This window comes from Narcine bancroftii, chromosome 13 (assembly GCF_036971445.1).
Source record: "Narcine bancroftii isolate sNarBan1 chromosome 13, sNarBan1.hap1, whole genome shotgun sequence".
Taxonomy (NCBI): domain Eukaryota; kingdom Metazoa; phylum Chordata; class Chondrichthyes; order Torpediniformes; family Narcinidae; genus Narcine; species Narcine bancroftii.
Window position 1 is genome coordinate 21,170,866 of NC_091481.1, and position 20,669 is coordinate 21,191,534.

At 40.4% G+C, this 20,669-nt stretch overlaps 1 protein-coding gene and 1 long non-coding RNA gene across 5 annotated transcripts in view; one reads left to right on the forward strand and one right to left on the reverse strand.

Moving 5' to 3' along the window:
• tafa5a (TAFA chemokine like family member 5a) overlaps positions 1-20,669 on the reverse strand; it is a 433,494-nt gene that overhangs the window by 90,476 nt on the left and 322,349 nt on the right. For 2 of the 4 annotated variants that reach the window (XM_069909857.1, XM_069909856.1), the window contains exon 3: positions 13,755-13,882. In XM_069909857.1, the coding sequence (XP_069765958.1) occupies positions 13,755-13,882 (128 nt within the window). Of the gene's footprint in view, positions 1-8,112; positions 9,782-13,754; positions 13,883-20,669 lie in introns of those variants that run through there. The other 2 variants (XM_069909855.1, XM_069909854.1) reach the window with 2 other exon arrangements.
• LOC138748928 (uncharacterized) lies at positions 1,771-11,579 on the forward strand. The gene is made up of 3 exons (XR_011348322.1): positions 1,771-1,914; positions 6,348-6,555; positions 11,354-11,579. It is a non-coding gene; the product is annotated as an uncharacterized lncRNA (long non-coding RNA).

The following is a 20,669-nucleotide window of genomic DNA, read 5'->3' on the forward strand; positions in this document are numbered from 1 at the left end:
CCAGTGGGAGAAGGAAGGGAATGTGTCAGAATGGCAGCAGGAATTGTGCTGGTGTAGATGCGAACTGAAAGAGCAGCAAATAGCAGAGAAGCAGCAGCACGAAGCAGTGAAATAAAAATAAACCTCATCCCCACTTGTGAATGGTTCGTAGCGATCAACTTGCAGGTGAAAAGATAGCAATCAAAATGCAAATCTCAAAAAAAAATATAGCAACCTAATTCTGAGCTGTAGCTTTAAATTGAACAGTTTGACGGCTTTTCTGCACCTGCTTTACACCAGCTCTCAGTAACTCAGGAGCTGTGTGGCCAAAGGTCTGCAGGGAATATGTTCGAGAATCTTAATATTTAATTGAAATGTTTTCAGGTCTGTGCAGTGCACCCAGTCTGGTCTGCAAATTTGATATGAACTGTTGCCTGAACCTGATTGGGTGAGAAGCTGGAGAAGAACTGAGGCCAATTGACTCACATCAGATGGGCCTTTGTCTCTGTTGGCAAGGGGCTCAAGTACGACAGCAGAAAATTGACCCTATTATTTTCTGAGTCTGATAGAGTTTATCAACTTTTACCTCATTTTAAATGATGATCAGCTCCAAAATAAAGTGGCCATCACCTGTTCTAATTAGCATTCCTCATTGCCCTGGACCTTCACCCCAATCTCAATTCAAGATTTCGAAGACACATTTCCATTCCTTCGGCGACTCTCTTGTGAGTTTTGCTGAACAACCCACCAAGGCCCATTGTGAAATCGAACTCAGTTAAATCTGCTGTATTATTGGTAAAGTCCAATGGCTTCACCGCTAAAAAGATAAGAGCTTGACAGGACCAAAATGACTGTCTCCCACTGTATGATCAACTCTAAAATGTACTGTGAATGTGGCCAGGAATCATCAAATTCACTTCCATCGGGAGAATTGAAAAAAGATCCATTTGTTTTACATTGAATCCTTGATAATAAGGATGGATAAAATCAAAATGTAGGCATTAGGACTTTGCTTCAGCTTGGATCAATAATTTCAATCAATGAATAGGAAGTTAGGAATCAAACTTAATGGCTTTGAGCATTTGAATAAATGTTTGGTGTTAACCACAAGAAAGGGTCTGCAACTTCCAATTAATGCTGCATGTCTTTATCCATCGCAAGAAATGTACTCTCTACATCATCTTATTTGGCTCTTAGTTGAATGCATTACTTAACAGGGACGCGATAGCATCCAGCTATTTTTTTTAAAGAAATCCAAATTGCACTAAAGTATTGGAGAGAAATGAAAATACTTCTATCTGTTTTGTTGCATAATGACTATTGTGTAAACTAGATTTTGCATAAGACTTTTATTGATTACCAAAGAATTCATACAAAAGATTTGAAAATGTGAAATGCAAGTTACCCCATAGAGGAAATGAAATTTAAATAATCTTTTGTGCTGACTTATAAAAGATTTTCTAAACTGAACTGGTAATGCATCTAAATTGCAACAAATTTGTATTACCTGTTCCGATTCCTAAAACTTCAAGATGGCTCTTGAAATTAATTTTTAAAGCTTTCTTAAGCAAACTTAAAAAGGTTTCTCCCACAACAAAAATCTCACCAGTTGTAAACTAATAAAATTGATTTTAAAATTACAAAGGACCATTAAGGAGAATCCTAGTGAAGATTTTGCCTGCAATGGAGAGCAGCGTGATTCCCCTGTAGTTTGAGCAGTCTGATTTCTCGCCTTTGTTTTTGTACAGGGTGATGACGATGGCATCACAAAGGACCTGAGGCAACTTTCCTTGGTCCCAGCAGAGCATGAAAAACTCATGCAGTTTGGTATGCAGAGTTTTGCCACCAGCCTTCCAGACCTCTGGGGGGGATTCCATCCATACCTGCTGCTTTGCCACTTTTCAGTTGTTCAATTGCTAAAATGTCTCTTCCCAGGTAAGGACCTCATCCAGCTCTAGACTCAAGGGTTGTTGAGGAAGCTGGAGCAGGGCGGATTTCTTGGACTGAGCGGTTGGCACTGAAAAGAGATTGGAAGTGTTCTGACCATCGATTGAGGATGGAGATCTTGTCGCTGAGGAGGACTTCGCTGTCTGAACTGCACAGAGGGCTTTGGACTTGGGGTGAGGGGCCGTACACAGCCTTTAGCGTCTCATAGAAATCCCTGAAGTCGCCAATGTCGGCGCTAAGCTGTGTTTGTTTGGCGAGGTTAGTCCACCACTCATTTTGGATCTCCCGGAGTTTGCACTGAAGATGGCTGCATGCAAGACGGAAGGCTCATTTTTTTCTCTGGCCAGGAAGGCTTTGCAAGGTGAGCCTGGTGGGCAGATCGCTTCTTTGCCAGCAGCTCCTGGATTTCCTGGTTGTTTTCGTCAAACTAGTCCTTGTTTTTCCTGGAGGAGAAGCCCAGTACCTCTTCAGTGGATTGCAGTAAGGCCGTTTTCAACTGATCCCAGAGGGTTTCAGGAGACATGTCCATGAGGCAGTTTGCATGCTCGAGCTTTGCTTGGAGGTTTGCCTGGAAGTTTCCTCTCACTTCATCTGACTGCAAGTTTCCAACATTGAACCTCTTTCTGGGGCCTCCACTGTTCTTGAACTTTGGCTTGAAGTGAAGGTTGAGCTTGCAGCGAACAAGCCGGTGGTCAGTGTGGCATTCTGCGCTGGGCATGACCCTGGTGTGGAGTACATCTCGTTTGTCTCTTCCTCGCACCAGAATGTAGTCCAGGAGGTGCCAGTGTTTGGATCGGGGATGCATCCAGGTAGTCTTCAGGCTGCTTCTCTGCTAGAAAAGGGTGTTAGTAATGACAAGCCGCTGTTCTGCGCAGAGCACTAGTTAGTTGCTTTGTGACGACATTAATATTTGAATAATTTTTCAAGTTAATTATATTTTTCACTCAGAGGTAATGAACCAGAAACATTAAAAATTGCTCAGTGATAAATTCACGTTCTTCCAATATTAATAAAACTGTATGAGATTAGCATTTTTAAATACACTGGTGGATATTTTTTTGTGAAATGAGGAAAATTATAATTGTTTATTACGCTGCCAGTCTATAGTGATACAGGACATTTCAGCTGTTTCCTCTTTGGCTTTTACTTTTCTCCAACCTTGGACTCCTCAGTTGAGCAAAGATGTGGATTTTTTAAATACTAATTCTCTTCTTTCTGACCATTGATTCAGACCTGGTACAGGATCAGATTCCATTTTTCTACTGGAGATGTAAGGTTGCAAGAGACCAAGTAGATTGAAAGCCATTTTCATTTTTAAAATTTGTGTTTGTTTAAATATTTTAAAATATTTAAGGTGTTTAAACATTTCCATATTTGATTTTTGTGACTTTTTGATAGTCTTGAATATCAACCTAAATTATTGCTTAGCCAAATGTCAATGCTGTTTTATCCATGGGTCTTATTCTGGCATACTTATGTGATGGCATTAATAATACAAAAGTCTGCCATCACGCAAAATATATTGTATCAGGGTGGATATGCACACCAAGCCAAAAGTTTTGGTTCCATTAAATCTGAACTTAATTAACCACGTTGATAACTGGCAAGCTAAAATTCTGGCTTTAATTTTTGTTTAATTTAGAGATGCACCACAGTAACAGGCACTTGTGGCACAACCGTCTGTGCTGACCAGTTACACCCATGTGACCAATCAACCTACTAACTCCATGTGTCTTTGGAACATGGGAGGAAACTGGAGTACCTGGAGGAAGCCCATGCAGTCATGAGGAGACCGACCAAACTCCTTGCAGACAGCACCTGATTCAAACCTGGTGCTGAAAGAGCGCGTCGAAAGAACCAAAGACTTGTTGATCCAAACCAAGGCTTTTAATAACTAAAAGACTGGAGCGTACCACAAGTAGGTCGACCAGTCCAGAATGACCTGGCCTGGCTAGGAGCAATCCTTTAAGACCTGCCAGTAGGTGTGGCTACTCTCTCAGCCAATCACAGTCATCCTACACTACAATCTGTACGGATACACATTGATGATAGAATCTGTACCATCACACACTTACTGTAACTTTAAGATAATGCATATAAATATGAATAGAAAATTAAAATTCAGTAATTAATAAAACCAATGTAATTGAATACAAGCTGGAAGCAATTCCTAATGAATGAGAATAGTATGTTCAGACTTAGTCATGCAAAATTCTGCACCATAAAACTGTGAGCCAGTGTGACTGAGATGTTATCTTGAATTGTTTGAACTCTGACTTCGAAAAGCAGCAAAGGGCCAAGTCACTGACTCAAAGTGATCGAAAGATAATAATGAGCTTTGCCTTCCTCAACTGGGGAATTGAACATCTCGTGCTGATTGAAGGACTCAACCTGTAGTCTTGACTTTTAAATCAGTCTGTCTATTCTCAGTTCCCCAATGTAATACAAGCACTTCATCATTACGCAAAGGCAAAGGGAAGCCTTTGGGGGATTATTATCTGTTTAAAATACTCCTCCAGCTGTCTCTTAAACAAATATATGTAGACCCAGACACCATGCCTCTCAGCAAAGATGCTTGAATCACATTCCCGCATTGGGGGAGAAAAAGTCATCACTTTAACCCTTTATTGTTCCAGTAACACACCTCGCTGGTGTCTAAGATGATGGTGGCAAAAGCAACCTCTGGTCATGTGCACATTGCATGTTAAGCTGAGAGTCGTGCACAATCGACAAACCAGAGGATTAGACAATTGGAGCGTTGAGGAACACCTAGAACCGAGAACAGTACAAGAGATACCTCTCGGTGAGGTCTGCTGATAATCTGGCCCATCACTCAGTGTCGAGTGACATCGGTGGCCAAAGAAATGGAGCAGTGCGAGATGCAGTTGGCAGGGAATGAGTACAGAAAGTGGTGGCAGAATGACAAGCGTTGGAGCTTGGAGGGACAGGAATAGGGACCCCTTCCATGCAGCTGAGAGGACTGGAGAACATCGTGGAGACCAAAGGAGGAGTGCGTTGGTGAGGTCCATGGATGGACGACAGGGAGGGAGGGAGTCAGCGGAGACATTGGCTACCGCGGAGGGGGTTTCCCCTTCTGGACAATGGTGGTGAACTCTGCGGAATTCACGCCGGCTTCTTGGGTGGGTAAAATGGTTAGGACTTGGTTATATGTTTTGTCTGGTGTTCATGATGGCTGTTTTGCTTGCTTGTGATGGTGGCGCGTAGAATCACAGCGGCTTCCTCAGCAGTCTGAGTAGCATGCATGGGCTGCCTCGGTTAGTCTTGCTTGTCAGGTTGTTTTTGGTTTGGGCCTCGTCTTTTGTTCATGGGGACTGTTCGGGGAAAACACCGTTTTGTTTTCATGCTTTGGAGTACGAAAATGACAATAATGTGGCTCTGACTGAATCCTGAAGAAACTAACCTTAATAGGAATTGATATTTAACAGATCTGAAGACCAATAAGAAAGTGTACAGTTGTTGCTTTGCTTTTAGAAAGCTTTCTATAGATTTGCAGCTCTATATCAGCCTCATTAATCTTAACCTATCCCATGTTTAGCAAGCTGCAATGAGCACTTTAAGAATTTTTCAAACCATTATCTTTATTCTGTTGTAGTTCAAAATCAATTGAATATTGGTGTGGATTGATGCTTAAAAAACAATGACACAAGGATTTATGCAATGAGCTTCTTCTAAACTGCTAGTGCACACCTCAAGTCTGAATTTGACCTAAACTTAGAGCATGAAGTCTGGGACTCTAGTGGTATCTCACACTGTTGATTTTTTTTTCCTGTCGAGAAGAATCACTTAAACATTGCATAAAATCTTTTGAGAAAGTGGGATTCCCCGAGATAATATCTGAAATATGGTTTAAAATATGTGGGCAGTAGCAAAATTTCAGGGGAACAACTTCTGGATTTGGTCGGGAATATTCTTCACCTCTTCTGACGGCTGTTGCAGTCAGGCATCAATTCGAAGTCTTCCTCACTCATTCATTCCTGTGAATCATAGATAACTAAATTGCCAATCATAAAGATTTTCTACAGAATGCTAATAATGGAGCATTTTAATTGTTTTTAATCTTATACGGAGTGCCAAATAAAGATTGAAATGTACAGATATTATAAAAGCAAAACTTGAAATATCAATGAAATATTGTAGTCTTACTTTAAATCCCATACATATTTAAATATTTTGATTTATAAATTACAATATAGATGTTAAATAAATCTCCTTTTAACAGCCAGTCTGTTTACCAGGTTGGTGAACCTCTCGGTCCACGTATACAATCATTCGACTTTCATGGTATTTTACTGTGGGTCTATTTGTGTTTTTAGTTTGTGGGATGTGGACTAAGAATGGGAAGTTTCCCTCTGTGAGCTCTGTGATTTTTGTTTTAACGCACTCTATTCGTTTTGTGGTAGGGAGTAGGGACCCCTTCCATGCAGCTGTGGTTGAGAGGACTGGAGAACGTCGCGGAGACCAAAGGAGGAATGCGATGGTGAGGTTCGCGGATGGACAACAGGGAGGGAGGGAGTCAGCGGCGCCGTTGGCTACCATGGAGAGGGTTTCCCCTTCTGGACAATGGTGGTGAACTCTGCGGAATTCTGGGATCAATTGACTGGATGGCAGGTTTGTACTGGAAGTATTGGACGTTTAAGATCTTGCCTACTAGTATCAAGCCTACTGATTTTTGTATTGTAGTTACTGTGTGGTAAAGAGGGAGGGTTATTTGTTAATTGGCATCCTTTGAGAATTTTGTGCTGTTTAGTGTGTCCTAACTGCCAGCATGCTCCAGATGGCTGCACGTAGATCCACGACAGCTTCTTGGGTGGGTAAAATGGTTAGGACTTGGTTATATGTTTTGTCTGGTGTTTATGATGGCTGTTTTGCTTGCTTGTAATACAAGACTATTTAATGAATTATTTACATATCTCAGTTGCCTCGTTAGCATTTCAACTCAATCATCTAAGCATTCAGTAAACTGGCCATTATGCCACCCATCTTTAGATCAAGTGATTTCATCTTGCCTGTGCAAGAAAAGGTTGTACATAGCACAAAACTGAAGAGGTGGGCTGGATCATTTGGCAGAGTTAAACTGTGCATGAAAATGCTGATATTGATGTCAGTTGCACATAGTAATGATAGTTGACATTGGTAGTTTCACCATAATTACAACTGCAAGGTTACAACAGAGATTCCTAATGTGGAGTCAACTCATTGCATATAACCAGCCACACACAGACCTCCTTCTTTCACAGGGCTGATAAAGATGGAGTGAGGCAAGCAAAATAAGAATATTGCTTGCTTGAAATTTTTGCCTTCACATTTAATGCTCAGATAGCATTGAAGCATGAATAAGCCACCAGCAAAAATATAGAACATATGAATTACAAACCTCAAAATCATTCTGAAATGTTGTTATTAGTTATTACAATATTAAATGCAACCCAAGACAAAATGGCTCCTGATATGATACTTAAGAAATTGGGGAAGGAGTGGACCATATAGTCCTTCAGGGTTGCTCACAAGGTCACCGATGTTGCTCTGCACTGAACCAGGACATGTGCAATAAAGCAAAGTTTCGGCCTTGAGCCCTTCATCAAGGCATGAAAAATAAAAATCACCTGCTGACATTTTTCCATACTTTGATGAAGGACTCAAGCATGAAACATTGGTTATGTGTCTTTATCTTTGCTATATAAAGGATACCTTTACATAAGGTTTGATCAGCTGAGTTTCTCCAGAATTGTTTTCAAATTTCCAAATGAACCTGGACTTGAACATTTAGACGTTGTGCAATATGCATTATAGAATGTGTAAAACAGAACCCAGTGAAAGTTTTAAGAGAACATATTTCTTTTAGACATGTGCTGTTATTGCTGTTAAAGGGGAGAAAAGTGTTTGGTTTATCGGATAATTAATATTTGAAACATTTAAGATGGAACACAATGTATTTTCAAAAGCCAAAAAAATCTTTGGTGAACATTTTTATTTTCTCCGATTAAACATTTGTTAGAATATATATGGATTAAAATTGCTCTCTTTAAAAGATAAGGGAGATTTTTAATGCTCACCATTCTAACAAATTAGAGAAACAGTATTTATATAGTGATTTTATATATGTTCAATGAAACAAATGCAGAAAGTACCAGTCAAAATCATGTTCAAAAGTCTTTAATCCTTGAAAGTTTGAAATCAACCAGAAAACTACAAATAGATTAGTGTGATTTGCCTTAACAAACCACATTTATCTATAACAAGTACATCAGGCACACAGATATCTCCTTTTAAATTGATACAGTACATTTCACAATTATTCTGCTATCTTATTTGCATTGTTAATATCATGCAATTTATTATTTAATTGCATAGGCCAACTTTTTAAAGTGTGCCATGAGACTTTTTTCCCCCATTCTGTTGGGATGAGCCATTTGCAGTGGGTCACACGACTTTGGTGGGAACCTGGTCAGATGTCATGTCACCTGCCAATCAAGGGTTGGATCTGCCCACCTGTGAGCCTGATGCATGATTGGTCCTCAGAGCTGACGTGATTGGTCCTCCAGGTGCCAATCAATGGTTAGATCTGCCCACAGGTGAGGCTGACGCGTGATTGGTCCTCACAGTTGGACGGGCCCTGCATTGAAAAAGCAGCGTATGGAGCAGCTGGCTCTCTTTGTTGCTCCCTCGAGACCATCGCTGAACTCCAGGCTGCAGGCAGCACTGGAGAGCTGACTGCAACGAGCCCGTCTCAGTCCCCAAGACATGGGTGACCCACTAATTGGCCTGTACACGGGTAGAAAACCTGCCAAATTGGCAGGTAAAACTCATGTTACAATACAATTTGTAAACCCCTACTGTTTAAAGTTTCAAGGGTTGTTTTGTGTCTTCCCCATTACTATTTCTCCATGCGCGCAATAAATATCATCCTTCGCTTGTTCAGCCCATGTCTGGATTTGTTTCTCTGTGAACCCACCAAACCTGATTTCATCACATGTAACAGAGCCGGCCAACACCTATTAATAGTGTTCTAGTAATATATTGTTACATTTCCGGCATCTTAGCACAGTGAATAGAGGGCCAAAAATTGCACAATACTCCATCTAGAATTCATCCAGGTGACCATGAATCTTTTCCCCTGTACCCTTCTGTTTCAGATTTAGTCACATCTTTCCTTTTTTGCCTAAATGTTGCATGCAAATGAGAGAGTGGTACAACCATGCTGCTATGTACCTCACAAAGTCCATGTGTTTGATCCTTCTCCCAAAGAACTGACACTTAATTTCTTAGTAGCAGATGGAAAGAGGTTGCAAATCAATTGAGCTGTAATTTCCAGTGGTATTCCTCAATTCCTCTTGGTCTTTGTTTTGTGTAGCCCTGGATAAGCTAATGGTGATTGTATAATTAAACCTATGATGCCAGAGTATGTAAATTTGGCTGAAGAATGATTGAGCTACGATAAATCCTTTTGCAAGCCCATCATTAACCACCAAATTAGACACAAAATCGTTTGATGGAACTCAGTGTTGAGATAAGACATTGGCATAAGGCAATCTTGAGAAATTTAAACTGCAACCCTTGTAACCATATGGGGAAGGAAGAATGAAACAAAATGCCCGGGTCTTCCTTCAGTCTGTAAGTCTTCTTTGATAAAGTTGTGGGGGATAATACCTGGCAACAGTAGAGCAAACCTGTTGTTAGCCTTCACTCCAGGGAATACATACCCAGTTTATTCAACCTCCCTTCATAACTCAGGCCACATTCATGTGAATCTTTTCTTCACTCTCTCTAGCAGGCCCATGATCTTGTTCTTTTCCCATTCTTGGGGTATTCTTCCATTTTTGTCGTCAGGCAGGACCTTTCACCCCAAAGTGTAGAAAAAAGTCAAATTTAAATGTTAATTTTAAAAAGATTTAGACATATAACAAGTTAACAGGCCCTTTCAGCCAATATCCCAATTAAACTGGAAACCGGAGCACCTGGAGGAAGCCCACACAGACAAGGGGGGGGAACATATAAACTCCTTTCAGACATCGCTGGATTTGAACCCGGGTCGTTGGCTTCTTACCTATGCTGACAATTTTAGAATCTATTTCTTTGATGGAGTTTGGGGAGGAAAGATCCAGAGGTCTATTCCAGATATTGGCATAACATTTCCCAATCACCTCCACTCTCTGCTTCTCATAGGCACGAGAGATTTTTAGTGAAGAAACAGGCTTTTTTTTTGGCCCAACTTGTCCATGCTGACCTTGATGCCCAAAACACTGATCTAAATGGCCTGCGTGTAGATCATGTCCATCTAAACATTTTTTATTCATGAACCCAGGCAAAGGTCTTTTGAGCATTGTAATTGTATCTGCCTCTACCACCTCCTCTGGCCGCTCATTCCATGTTCCCACCACCTCTGTCATGATAACTTACCCCTCAGATCCTCTTAAATCTCCCTCCTCTCACTTTAACCTTGTGTCCTCATGTTTTAGACTCCCCTACCTAAGGAACGAGACTGGAATTTCTGCCCTATTCATGTCCATTCTGATATTATAAATGTTGGGAAAGTCACCCCTCAGCCCTTCTTCGCTCCAGGGAATACATACCCAGCCTATTCAGCATCTCTTCATAACTCAGGCAATATTTCTGCAAATCTTTCCCAAACGCCCACTCTAGCTTAGATACATCCTTCAGTCAATCTTCCATTCCTATTCCTTTGTTGCAGCAGTGTGATTTGAAAACTTGTCTAGAACGGTGTCATCCTAGTATTATACTCATAATGATTGTCCTATCTTACCTCTGCTGCAATTTGTGTTAGATTTTAATGAATGACAGATGGCAAATGTCTAAAGTAGCTGATATTATGCTGGGTGAATCTTCAACAACAAGGTCCATTTAAGAGTTTCCTGCCACCTCCAGACAATTTACCGTTGACACTTAGGAACTCGTCACTGATGGGTTTATTGCTAATTAATATAGATATTATGAATGCTGCAGGGGCCTGAAGCCATTTCAAAGGTGGAATTGACAAGCAATCCTTTTCCTCTTGGATGCCTTCTGTACATGAAGCTTGTTGCATCCAGTGTTACCATGGCAGTATGAAAATGGAAGATATACAAAAATAACACCGATTCACTTAATTAGCTACAGCTGTGCAAACATTTATCTCCTCCCATCAGTGATAGTGTCAAAGTTCGCAGTGTATTTATTTAACTAAAATCTTTAGTCTAAAAAAAAATCAAAGTATTTGCACCCAAAATAGAATTCCATTTGAACACAAATTGTCCACTGAGTGCATTTCCATGGCAACATCTCACTTTTGTGTATTTGGCATAAATCTTCAATGGTGTAAAAAAAAACTGCACAAGTACAAGTCAACACTGTTATCAAAAGTTATGACTGACAAAATTATGACGCATTTATTCTTATTTTGCTCTGGCAGTGACCTTCAGCGCAGATCCTGCAGGAAGTTGAACAATCAGTGTGAGAGCAAGTTATTTTCATGAGGCAGGGTATCTCTGTGTCTGTGCAGATTGGTTCATGAACAGCATTTGGATTTCCATGATGCTGGAAGCATCACTTTCCATCCTGTGGGCAAAGGGACTGAATAATACAGCAGCATTTAACAAAAAAGAGCGTCAAGGTTATAAAGTTAATTTCACTCGCAAGACTCCATTATCTTTTGTGAAATTCATGGCCCAAAGATACTCTGTGTTACCATGGAACTGGAGAGCAAAATCATGGAATCCTGTCCAACAGTGTCAACCACCAGTTAGTGTTTGCCTTCTGTAGTTTTCCAAAACTTGCACAGATTCTTCACACAGGTGAAGAACGGCAGGAATCTCAATGAGTTTTGCATCATCTTTATAACAGTGTTACCAGAATCACGGTGTGTTGATTATGAGAAAAAGATTTTTTAAAAATTCAAGATTATTTCCACATGGGATTCCCCCCGACTGCATTTTTAACAACAGCACACACACTCGCAATGTAGCAGAGTCGTCACCTTTTATGAGCTGCTCCATCAAATTTGATTTTCCTCTCACATGTTAAAAGATAAAAAGGTTTTTGATACCAGAGACTTAGTATGTCTTATTTTTGCTTGCACCAAGTTCTCCTGCACACATCAGAGATTGAAGCATACAAATGTAATTGACATAAAGTATCCGACTTCCTTTGGTCTATGAATGGCAGAGACCAAGGTGTTCAGATCAGATATGCATCATGATGATAAGAACATTCTCTTTGAAACAGGGCCAGTGATCCAGTGGTATTGGTTTGAGTATTAAGATGAATGCAATCTTTGGATAGCCGCCAGAAGAATCAAGAGTTGGCAGTTGGTCTGACTGCTGCAGGGCCTGATGGAATTGTATCAGTATTAAGCTTCCATCCCTTACATATGGTTGCAAGCTTCTGTCAATGAGAGTTTCTATAGTGAGGGCTCACAGCAACCATTCGACTGACCCAAATGTTCCAGATAAAATGTATGATCAGGCCCCTTCAGCAAAATTGACTTTTGCTCTTCTTTGCCAGTTCACACAAGACAAAATCTGAGTGTCTGCAGTCTTATTTAAAACTGAGCAGAAGTATGCCATTTCATTTTGTCACCAATGAGCTACTTAAAAATAAACAGTGATATATGCGTGTGCTGTGTTCCCACTGAATTTACTAATCTGGGAAGGCAAATAAATGTACTTGAGTGTACAGCTGGTACGTCTAAATACAACAAAGAAGAGCTGGTGAATTTAGGTTTGGATTTTGGATTTGGGTTTTTCATTTAAGTGAACCCTCATTAAAGCAGCAGCTTGTAGGTAACAGGCCCTTCTGGCCCTCGAGCCAATGCCACACCCAAACACCAATTAACCTACAACCCTCATATGCAAACACGGGAAGAACATACAAACTCCTTGCAGACAGCGCTGGATTCAAACCCAGCTCATTGCCGCTGTCAAAGTGTTGTGCAAACTGCCTAATAGTTCCTGGTAATTAAAAATTCAATTTTCAACTCAGATGAACAGCAAAGATGAACAAGTACATATACAATTTGTTTTTTAAAATTACAACAAAAATCTATATCATGATGACCACACCAAATTATGTCAATAGAGTACATCTCCAATTATCCAAAATGGGCGGGTTCGGGCCTAATGCAGATAACTGGTCTTTTTTTTAAAACAGCCCAGCAGCAACAACAAATCATTTGTAACAGTGTTTAAACAACAGGGGACGGTTTCTAAGACATTAAAATAATGTTTAATTCACACCAAAAAAAACCCTGAACAAAATAAGATAAATCCAACAGCAAAGACTTGAAGTTATACTCAGCGGGTTTTCCAAAAATTTTTCAACTTGTGATGCCATTTCAGCTCTGAAAAAACTTTGGATAACTGAGGATTTTGGATAATCAGAGTTGTACTGTACTTAATAATTCCAGGAACAGTTAATGTTTATTTTTTTGTTTCCAACTATTTGGTTATTGGCTGTCTTCGATGCAATATACTACATATAATTTATAATAACACATTTCTACAATAATAAAGGAAATAAGAAATAATATTATTTACATTATTTAAAAAAACAATAAATTTGAGCCAGTTGTCTGTTCGGGTTAAGGGGCAATTATATCTTCGGATATCTTTAAAGTGTCCAACAAATCAGTTTGCATATCCACAGTAATAATATTTTGAGCGAACAATAATGCAATATTTCAGGTAATTTACTTTTAAAACTTCATTGCCTTATGCTTTATCAGTTATTATCATGGGGTTGATTACACTAGCGTAGAATGTTGATCATATAACGTCACATACTTGGTCAGTCTCTTGATTGGATCCCTGCCTTACCGTAGTTGTCTTTATTCGCCCACCTGGCTGTGTGCAGGTCCAGCCTGATTTATTCATTAACAAATTGCATCCTTCTCCTTCCAAACATGGAAGCATTTCACACCATTGTCTAGTCTTTACAATCCGTGCTGAAAAATTAAAGAAGAATAAACATTAGTCCTCTGACATTCTAGCTCCCATATTATTGAAAGAGCCTAAATTAAATTATCAGATTTGATAGAAGCAAACAAAGTTGTTTCTTCAGAGTAACATTTCACATACTTTGCTTTTGTCATAAACTATTATTTCCACGTAGCTTCTGAGAAGGTGAGGATAAGTACAGGATCTCTATGAAAGCTTTGCAAACACAAAAGTAAATCATTCTGAATGGGTTCAACCAAATCCCTTAAATAACAACCTCAGAAGACCATCCATCAATTCACCATACCAAACATCATCCTTACTTCAAGAAGATCTGCAATATCATTGCTAATTTCTTGGAGTCAATATTGTCAGAAACAATAAATGTTCTGGTGGCCACAAATCTTTTATTAAAAACACATTACTTGATCCCCTGTGGATTGTGCACTAACCGTGGAATCTAATGGCTCAGGTTTCACTGAGGCTGGGGCTGAGATGTGTGATGGACAAGCAATAGCCCTTTTTCTGCTGGCATCCCAGTTAATTGGCCATGTAGTGTCCTGGTTAAGAAAGCCGTTTTTGCTGTTTACACTGGGCCACTTTTAACCAGGAAACAAAATGCTTTCCCACTGACCACAAGTTATCCCCGGGGATAGAAGAGTTTACCTTCAACAATAGTCCAGGGATGCAACTTGGCCTTTTTCCTCTGGTTTAATCAGCACGCCGGCATAAGCTGATGCCAGGGATGTGAGTAGGAGGTCAAGGCCATCAATCCCTGGCGTGATTTCACATCATTTTACTCCAGTGTGCTGATTGTTTCCCTTTTTCCACTGGACCCTTAACTGGTAAATTGGTGTCAATTCTTGGGCAAGTTCCAATGGAAAAGGGATGAATGAGTTATCAATACATTTGATATCATCGAGCCCCAGATGTTTTTGCCAGTTCATTTCTTAACAAACCCCACCTCTCCATTTCATTTCCCCACAATTCATGATCCCCATTTGCAATTCAGCGCATTTGTCTCAAAGCAACACCAATCCCCATAGGTTTATTGTAACAGGAGGAAGGGAAATAAAGCTTATGGTGCAACTATAAATGGTTTAACCTAGTTAAAAAGGGAAGCATCGTTTATCTGAGATAATGGCTGAAACTGCTGCTTGATGGAAGGTGAGCAATTGGCAGTGCTCCAAACATCTTACATGTGTCTCTGGAGATTCACATAGCACAAATTAGAACCAGAAAACACTTATGCCCTTGGTGGAGACTAAACTCTGGGAGGAATCAGAGGCTCGCAGTGGTATTTCCAATTTTAGGAACCATCAAAATCATGACGTCTAAGCAATACATAGCCTAGTCATCTCACTACATAACGTGCACAAAACATATAACATGACTGACACACAGCATGAGTCCCTCAGTAAGAAACGTGTAATCACACCTTATGCATCTCAATCCAAAATATACAGCTCAGGGGTCTATCTTACAATCTTTTCCCTTCATAAATGGGTAACTGAGGAATATACATCATGAAGGTGCAGTGTCAAGTAAGATCTTTCACTCAAAACCATTGTCAATTTGTTTCCTGTCACCAAGTTTACTCCAGGCATACGATTTATGGGGATAACACAATTCTCCATCTTGGGATGTGAAAGGTGTCAATACTATCACTGACCTCTCTCTCCACCCTCAACCCCCCATACAACCCACCTCTCCACCTCCTTTCATTTGCCACACTCCCAAATGTGGTTGATTGCTGCTGTTCTTTAAGCTTCGTAAGCAATTTTTGTAATTAAAAACCCTTAGCTTAAATACAAAAAATACCTTGCACGAGAAGTATTTTAATTGCTTTAAAAGGCTAAACCAACATTGTTGGTTGGGCCTGTGCCCTTTAAAGAATATTTGCCTTGCTGCAAGGCTCCATTGTCCAATGGGACTCAAGTGTCACGTATAAAATTACAGTTCTATTGGGGGAGCAGCGCCAAGTGGAAAGGACTGGAAATGGAGGGGAATATCTGGTGGCATGGAATAGATTCAATGAGGGGTGGTGCAAAATAGGGATCTGAAGTATTAGTTCCTTGGAGAGTAGGCTATAATAAGCTGCTGTGGGATTTGTGGAATGGCCAATTGATGAGGATATCTGGGTTCATGATTGGGTGTTGAAAGTTAGGTTAGTGTGGGGTGGGGGGTGGGTAGAAGATTCAAGGGAGACTAACGGCTCCATAGGCCAAAGTTCATGGTTTCTGGTGCTCTGGGTCAAGTTTCTGCGGCCATTGGAAAGACATCCTTCAATTTGATTGTCTGGATCTTGGTATCACAGTTGTTCAAGGTAGCTTTTGGGATTGAGATAAGGAGAAAATTCCTGATTGAGAGCACGGTGTAACTTCAGAAATTTGCACCCAAAAGGGCTCCAAAGGCTCAGCTAATGAGTTAATTTAAAACAGACATGGACAGATATCAGGGGAAATTTAAAAAAATATGGAGATGGAGCGGGGAAATTATACCGATCGTCTTGATAAGTGGTGGGCGGGTGACACCTCATTCTTGGACAATGCTCAGCTGCACTGTCTATGGGCACTGCATTTACAATGGACTTTGTGGAGCAGGTGTTTCAAAATGTGTGCACCCATATCCATAGCCTTCATCTGTAACGCTGCCTTGCAGTGGGATCTGGAGAATTTGACAGTCTTTACGTCGGAAAAAAAATACAAGCTTCCAGTAAAATTCCGATGCTCGGCCCACATCAGCAGAAAATCTAGGTCAGTGTGAACTGTAGACAAACAGGTGCAGGTTGAATTGTCACAAACGCCTATTTGCAGCTCACTGAGCAACTGGCACTGATGAATATGGTAAGGTAAACAACCTGGACACTAACAGAATGAAAGCTTTTTCAATAAATCTGGACTTCTCTGTATTTATTGAACTATTAATATTACATACAAGCTGTCAATCCATCACTCCTTGCAACTGTGAGCAGTCTTGCAGTGGGCAGAAAATCTAGAAATAGCTTTTCTCTCTAATCCTTCCACTCGTCCCTCAATATGCAAATATGACCAACGAATCTTAATCGAACCTTAACATCCGCAGCAACCAATCATTACCATCATCTCTTCTCTCGACTGATTTTACACTTGAAAGCCCAATGTTACCACCCAGCTCTTTCATCCACTCTTTCCTCACTCCACAACACTCAACCTTCTCCTCCCCTCTACTCCATTGACTCTTGTTATGAGCCCAAAGGACCCCAAAGCCCAGCAGCAATAGATATTCCCCATGACAAATGGGTACTAAAACAAAATTTGCTTTTAATTATCTTTAAACATGAGAACAGAATCAAACTTTAACCTATCACTATTAACTTAACTCACCCAACTTAACCCCTTTCTAATTCTAAGTGCACGTGTATGTGATGTGTGCGTAAATTTAAGAGAAGTTCTTTGGTTCACAGCTCAATCTCACTTCTCATTCTTCCAAGTTCATTGGTTGCAGGCAATTCTTATACTGTGCACAGAATTTAACATGTATAAAGTTGATCAGGCTTTGGTGCTCGAAATGTAAATGGTTACCACTCAGGGAGGTTCTTGTTGGTTTGTAGAGCGAGATGAGTGATCCAGGATTTCCACAACTGAGGTACCACCATTAGTCACCTCAATGTCTCACTGATGAAACTTGCCCCATCAGGGTTCTCCAGATGATAACCACTTTCTTTCAGACTACTACAGAGTTCCTTTTTTGATCCTGTTATTCCAAGAGAAACATCAGACAGAGAGCACTTCCAGCCATCCGTCACTCTGGAGCTTCTGTTTCAGTTCCAACAAGTTTCTCCTGCTTGTTACAGCTTTCTGTGTCACACATAGCTAAAGACTCCCTTCTGTCTCTCTCTCTCTCTCTCTCTGAGATTCAAAACTGCCAGCAGCATGTCCTTCTCTCTCTCACTTGCAAAATCCCTCACCTTCTCCAGCAAACAATACGAGTTAGTCTTCTGGTCCATCTGTTGTTTTAGGTAAACAATAACCTCTCAATGACCTCTGAGTGAGCACTTTGAAGAGAGGTCAAAAACCTTTCAAAAAGGTCCAAAACAGACAACCTGGCTCTGGCTGTTCTTCCAAGACAATAAATAGTCCATTCATTTCATGACATCATTTCAATTAGCACCTACTTGTGAAATGTGCATAGTATTCTCCATAGTTTCTGTAAAGTCACTGAATATGAATTCTTCAGTATTTCAAATAAGATGTATGTAACCTTCTCTAATTTTACCAATTAATCTCCCTAAAACATTCCCAAAGATTCAATCACACTCTCCACTACCCTTCCCTCTCTTCCCACCCCCTGGCCACAACCTTCCTTCCCCCCAGTATACCCCTCTTCCTCCAGGCTTTGAGTATGTTCCACCCTGTTTGTAGAGATCACAGGGGATCTTCTTCAAGGAGAGGTGGAGTTTTGGTGTTGCCAGTGAACGACTGATTGAAATTTATCATTTGAAGTTGGATAGAAGTTTTAAAGGTTATGAACAATTGCTTTCAAATTTCCGCAACATAGAGAAAGAAAGGCAAAACATAAAACCAGACCTAAGGCAATCATCTACTAATTTTGAAACAAGCAGAGAACAAGCTGATACTTGATAGGACACAATTGTGACACAGAGAGCTAGAGAATCTGAGGGTGCATGCATCAGATCAGGGAATACTTAACCGATCCTCCAGTGCGCCTAATCATATACAAAAATCCTCGAGTCCAGAAACTGTCACATTCCCAGCATATTATAGAGCTATAACAACACTTGCTAATCTTACTGCCTCCAGAGGAGGAGGTGGTACAATCTTTACAGGATTTCCAATTATTTTCACAGGACTGAAGAGAAATTCTGTTATCCACAAGGGAAAATACACAATAGTCTACCAGAAGGCTTTAATACCAATGCTCAACAGAAAACATCTCAACGACTGTGTCATCACTCTCCTTGCAGCATTCAAGTGGAGAGATAAGTTATGGGTTCGACAGCAAGTAACAGGCCCATCAGCCCAACTCATTCTTTCTGACTAGATTAGCTCCATTTCCCCCTATTTGTCCCTTATCCCCCTCAACTTTTCCAGTCCATGCATCTGTCTTTTGAACATTACAGTTGTGTCTGCTTCTGCCACTTTCTCAACCAGCTCGTTCCATATACCTACCACAATCGGGGTGAGGGAAGGTGCCAGATTTGTTGATACAGATGACAAAAAACAGTGGACCCAATACTGATCCATTTAGCACACAACAGGTCCCCGGCTTCAATCCAAACAACTATTGTCAGTTCTCTTATTCATTCTTAGAGAAACAATCTTTACATTTTTTAGGATAAACAAAACCCCTTCTAATATTTACTACTGCAGCTGGTGCTATGGTCTCCTGCATTCTCAGCAGCCAGTAGAACTGTGAAAGATTTTAACGTCGATAATTGCTAGCTTTCTGATTGTGTTGGAATCTCTATTCCTGTTCTTCTCTGCATAATTCATCAAATTTATCACAGTTGAATCTTAATTCAATAATGCTCAGAAATCAAGTTTTCAGAAAGACAAATTACAGATTGTTTTACATTTACCTGTTCTCAGCAGAGGAAATAAATTGACCACTTTTTTTGTCCACAAACACAAGAGCTGGCTGTGAACTGGACCGGTGGCAACCGTCTCTAACATCCAATTAATGACAAAAAGGTGCTGGAGTGAAGGAGAGGCTGAGAAGCTGAGGTGTCATACCAGGAAGTTATTTAGATTTGCATGGATTCACCAGCGATGACTCTAGCCATATTTTGCCCCGTAAATCTGGCCTGCGAGGAGAAGGGTTGCTTCATGGTGCATTGACTTTCTTCCCCACGACTTTAAAGCATGCATTTGTCTAATTCATATGTTTCCATCCAGTCTTTGCAATGCAAACATCACTAGTGCACCTGATGTAACCATTTGCACAGACAATTGACTAGCAAATATTGAAGAAAATGTGTTCACTGCTGGAATGAGATGGATCATTTCTCAAGTTTTCTTCTTCAACTGTTCTGATGCAACCTAGACTCTTAGTGATCAGTACTAGTAATTATCCAGATTCATTCATTATTTTCATAGAGCCAAGAATGACAAAGCATAGAAACTAACCATTCAGTACAACATCTATCTCAACCATAGGCAATCCATTGATAATAACACTTTATCAATCCCATTTTATATTTTCCCTACTTTCTCATCATTTCCACCTGGATACAATCACTTGCACAGAAGGGACAGAAATCTAATAGCCTGAATACCCATAAAATTGTCTGATTTCAGAAGCTCAGCAGGCTCAGGCCTGGTCAGTACTTGGAGGGGAGACTGCCCAGGAACTCCAGGTGCTGTAGGTTTCTGTGAGGGGCACTGGACAAAGAGGTGACATTGTCTGCCTTACAGTAGTTAAAGAATTTCATGCATGTTACATTCTAAATGTAGGATTACATGACAATAATGGAACCTTTAACTTTACAAATGACATGTCCCATTAACCTACAATTCGCAGGACTTTGGGATCTGGGAGGAAACTGGAGCAGCTGGTGCAAACTGACATGGCCAGTACCCAAGGTCAGGACTGAACCCAGACCTCTGGTGCTGTGAAGGCGAACAGGGTGAGTTTAACTGCATAGACCTGGACCTGGAAGATGAAAACAAACATTAAGATTCAAGATTTCCTTTGTTGTCATGTACACTACATTTGGCTTTACTTGGTCCTCCCTACAAAAGGCACACTCACAGGGTCGACAATTAAAATAAGAGAAAACAAAAATGAGTCCCT